The sequence below is a fragment of the Ruditapes philippinarum genome, unplaced genomic scaffold, assembly GCF_026571515.1.
Source record: "Ruditapes philippinarum isolate M1 unplaced genomic scaffold, ASM2657151v2 ctg5645_1_1_1_1, whole genome shotgun sequence".
Classification (NCBI taxonomy): Eukaryota; Metazoa; Mollusca; class Bivalvia; order Venerida; family Veneridae; genus Ruditapes; species Ruditapes philippinarum.
The window spans coordinates 152,727-157,947 of NW_026853584.1; the positions used below are offsets into that span (position 1 = coordinate 152,727).

Below are 5,221 nucleotides of genomic sequence, written 5' to 3' on the forward strand. Positions count from 1 at the left end.
AAATAAATATTTATATTGACGAACACTCACTTATACACATACTATTGACTTTTGCAAATTTAAGCAACATATTCTGATGATAAATGAGATTAAGTTGGAAACATTCTACGTAAGCTAAATCTGTGTAATGTTTTTGGAGACAAAACATCGTCTTTTTGAATCGCCATCTCATAATGGTTGGACCAAAAACAAGACCGTTTTCCATCAGTACTTTAATATTTTAATTTATGACTACTTATGTTAATATAACACCGTATATCATATCATTTCATGGCAGCATTACGTTGCATATTGGTGCTCATGCCGTTGATGGGTCTGACCTGGGGGTTTGGAGTACTATCTTTGAATAGTGACACAATTGCTTTCCAGTACATATTCGCTATTCTTAACAGTTTCCAGGTATACAACAATTATTTTAAATCCTTTTGATATATTTCATTAAAATACATCATTTAAATGTAAATAATGAACAAGTGCTCTCCATTTATTGACTTTTAACCTTCATAATTCGTGAAATGGGATAACTAAAACATAGTTTGGAACAATCTAGTCAAAGTTTCAAGAACTATGTCAAATTGTAAAAAAGATCTACAATCAGCAAATCTGAATATGTAATATGTCCAGACTTTAACTGGTGGCAACACTTTTGTTTCACGATGTTCAGCCGGTGCCCCGTTAATTTTGATCATTGCTCTTTACGGATCAATGAGCTAAATGTTTTCTAAAAGTTAAAAGCACAAATATATTAACGTGGTCTGATTCTTATCTTTTATCATACGAATAGTAAGTTTATTATTTGAATATTTTTGCTATATTTATTTCATGTATTAAATGCACAAATACAACCTGACAGAAAGACGATTATTATGAACGAATGTGATAAATAAAATGTCATTTTAGTCATATTTATGATTTAGTTATGTATATATATGTTTTAATCAAGAAACGGAATAATTAAGGATCATTGGAAGAATACTTTGATCTTGTACTTGTATTTGCTTTCATTTATTTTACTAACGCGGATCAAGCAAGGCGAACCCGCGCCTCCAGTGATCTTGACCTAGCTAAATCCAAAAAAAAGTAGAACACTCTAGTTAAGATTGTTTGATTGGGTTTTACGTCACATCGACACAGTATAGGTCATATCGCGACGTTCCAGCTTTACAGGTGGAGGAAGACCTCAGGTGCCCTTCCGTGCATTATTTCAGGCACGAACGGGCACCTGAGTAGAACCATCGACGTTCCGTAAGCTAGCTAGAGTGCTTCCTCACATGAAAGAATTCAAAGACCCTGTCGGGATTCGAACCCACAGCGATGAGGGGCAAGTGGTTTGAAGTCAAAGACCTTAACCACTCGGCCACGGACGCCCCTCTAGTTAAGAACAAACACCAAACCAAGCATTTAAATTGAAGACGCTCTTCATGTTTTTTAGGAATGTGTGAGCAGAAATACATGTGTATTTGGTAAAAATGTACTTCCTTATTTATATGTGTTCTGTTTTCGGACACTTGACTATAAAACACATGTTTTCCTAAATGTATGTGTTTAATAGTATAACGATGCCACCATTATCAAACGTATTCAGGTTTTAAATTATTTATTTCCATTATGTATTTATGAAAAAATTATAAAAAGAATATGATTTACAGGGACTGCTGATCTTCATATTTCACTGCGTGTTGGACAAAAAGGTAACCGTTTCTATTTATTTGCTAAAATTGGTATCATGACTGAATTTTGCAATCTTGGTTGTATCATTTTTGTTCCTTTTAAGTTTCAAACCGCAAGACACACTGAACACTTTAAATATCTAAAACATCATTTTAACTGCTATAATGAATCATACGTGATAGCATATTGACTTGGCGCGCTAACAAGTGATGTAACAAGACGATTCCTAGGTGTTAAGCGATCTTTTTTCTCCTTTCATTATAGCTATACTGTTACCATCTTCGTTTATAATGTTATTGCTCTCAGTGGAGCGACCTGACCACATTAATCATCGCACTGCCACGAAACAGTTAAAAAGCTAATCCAATAAATTGTATCTTCTTGCATTATGACTTGATGAAGTGAGTTCAAAACATTATTTATATAAAATAAAAATGAGATTTCAAAATTCTTTAAATTATTAATCCTAAATTAAAATGTGGATAGCTTACTTATTTTGGTGGGTCTTAAAACCAAACCGTGGTTAGCTAAGTACGTACCTTTGTTGAAAAAAAACAACATTAATGTAAAACGACTTCAATTGCAGATAAAAGATGCATTTACAAAACAGAGACACAGATGGCTTCAGTCGACGCAGAGTTTCGGAGTTTCTGAAGGAAAGAGAAGCGTAATTATCATACTTTTCATATTTTAAAGAACATTTACATATTTTTATCTGTTTCTTTTATATTATAACAAAGTCTGCTAAGTCAATTCAAAAAGTAGATTTTGAATAATTTTTCTTCTCAAATTATTAAATTGATTGTTTATTAAAATTCATTAATTATTTTATTAACCGTTAACCTTCTAGCACCGAAAATAACTTAACTTTGTCACCAGTAAAGAGACAGGCCAGCCTGTACTTCCGGGCAGTCTGACCAGTATCTATACTAATGTTAGATCTATATCATTTGATACTGAAAACTCTAAACATTGAATCGCTTAGAAAAGAACGTAAAATTTATATTTGTATTTTATTATGCCTAGGGTCAAAATTAGTTTATATTTCGTATTTCTTTTAAGAAAACACAAGACACTTCCATTTTCTGAAAACCAAGAAGAATCAATTCATCGATGGAGTATTTCAAAATGTGATTTGTCGGACATATTGGCCATTCAAGACTGGGCTACATCTAAAACAGCACTTTGTATATTAAAGCTTCTCGTAGATCATAATCAATCGATGAAGTACTTCAATATTTGTCGGACGTTTACATATTCACATATTCCATGAATCCATCGATGCAGTATTTGAATCACCGATATTTCAGACTTTGGCATATTCACAAAATTCAAACCATCGATGTAGTATTCAATTACAGCTTTGTCGAGCGTTAGCATATTCACAACTATTCATGAATACAGCTAGTCTTTCAAATATCAGTTCGTCTGCATATGCATAGCAATGGATCCATCGATGTAGGTTTTTCTTTAAAGAAACATCTCCATTCTGTCGGACGTCTATTTATTCACACATTGATCTGATCATTGGTCGACAACATATTCTCAGCTCTACATATCTTGTGGACGTGGTTTTGCAATTAAGCTTTTTTTTGTATTCATTTTCTAAGTTATGTCACAGTGATTCATCCTTTTCTAAATAAATTTGTGTGGATTAAATGAAACTGTGTTCTTGTAAGGATAAATATATACACATCACCGCTGTCATACATTTTGGAGTTTAATCCCGATATGAAAAAGTGTTATGGTACCGGTATCTTGAAAGATATTGTTTGTCACTTATAGTTTGTAATGCTACATTAGTCTTTGCAGTTATAGGCTTGATTTCTAAAGCTATCCCAAACTAAATAGTATCACACTATTTGTAACCGTTTTGTTCTCTTTCAAAGACTTTTTAACAGATGAACAGTACATAACAAAGGTTGACGGTTGCAATGCAAAATCATGAATTTATTGACTTTGTGTATCATTTTCGAATTTACAAAGTTTCTAGTTTAATATATGCGTGAAGTTACAATAAAATCTCTCATTAACCAGGCGAGGAAAGAAATTTAAACACACAAGAAAAAGAAATTGAAACAAAAACTAACAATGACCATATGGTTTACTTATATCAATATATCAATATTTATATTTGGTGAGTAAAACCGGTGCTATAATTCAACCAGTACACAATAGATTTCTTTGAAACTTAATAAAGTGATAAAATGCTCGTTTATTTGTAAGCCTTTTTTGCATTGACAGTGTATGGGTCTTTTTGAGACGTCAGTTATATTGCATTCATTTTGAATCATCCCACATATAATGATTATGTTAATACAAAAATTCAAATCATTTAATATGTTCTTCGTTCATTATTTAGATAACAGTTCTCCATTTTTATATACAATATGACAAGGACCAATTAAAAAAATAGCAACAACTTTACAGTTCACCATTGTTGAATCAAATATAACATGGAAAAATAAAGTTCACTTTTGTAGATATTGTAATCGAGACATGTATTTTAATATATTAAGGTATGACATATAAATGTGAAATAACCGGACTTATTTTCCGACCACACAGATTCATTTTACAATGTACGCGAAGATATATTATATATGAATTCTGACATAAAGAAAGTCATCACAGAATAATGTCTGTTACGGAACAAGTGGAAATTGCTGCGCGTGTCTGTTTAAGAAGTGTTCTAGCATTTAGTGTACATTCTCACTACTGGCTTATGAATATCATAAAGAATATTGAACAAGAGGAGACTAAATGAATTATTCGAGTGCAAGCTATTTTTTGTCATTGGATAAACGAGTATTTGTTATGATATAATTGTGAAATTTATAATAGACTAGGACGTTCATAAAAAAGAAAGCGTTTTATCCAATGTTTTATTATTTTGATAAAATATTATGTCTTCATGATTTTCCCGATTGTTTACAAGAGATTTGGATTTCCGGTTTATGTGTTCAACTAGTTTATTCTATGCATCAACATCGATACAGTCGCATTTTTAAAGACACATCATTGATGCCATGAATATTATAAATATTATTATCAATATTTATAGTAGACTCGAACTTTTGTGTAAACCCCTATTTCAGCATTTTTTTTAATTCAGACAGACGAATGACGATAAAAAGACAAATTTCTTTGAGCTATTTTCATAACATGTGAACATTAAAATTTAAGATATTTAACTAATAAAATAAGAAAGTAAACAGTAAAAATACAGAACTCATCTATGCAAAACCATGAAAACCACACTCAGTGGTGTTATAAGTTTTGTCTATTATAGTTTTTGTGTGAATCTCGACGCACACACTATTCGATTTTGTCAACGGATGTTTCATTAATATTTGTCGTAATGTTATTTCAGATTATAGAGCATTTCGTTACTTTTTGCTACATATTATAGATGGTGTATATGAATAATGTATATTTCCATGGAATTTTGAAAATAAGAAACAGATTTTTTAAGTCATTTTACATTTCAGGCTGGGTTAACAACTTGAACACGTAAAGGGACTTTCATTTCGTACACTTATTTGTTTCA

General features: G+C 31.4%; 1 protein-coding gene across 1 annotated transcript; it reads left to right on the forward strand.

Moving 5' to 3' along the window:
* The first annotated feature begins 242 nt into the window (after positions 1 to 242).
* LOC132737263 (adhesion G-protein coupled receptor D1-like) lies at positions 243 to 3,022 on the forward strand. The gene is made up of 4 exons (XM_060724522.1): positions 243 to 399; positions 1,650 to 1,691; positions 2,258 to 2,338; positions 2,734 to 3,022. Exons 1-4 carry the CDS (start codon positions 271 to 273, stop codon positions 2,758 to 2,760), a joined length of 279 nt encoding a protein of 92 aa, XP_060580505.1. The 5' UTR covers positions 243 to 270; the 3' UTR covers positions 2,761 to 3,022.
* Positions 3,023 to 5,221: the final 2,199 nt, after the last annotated feature.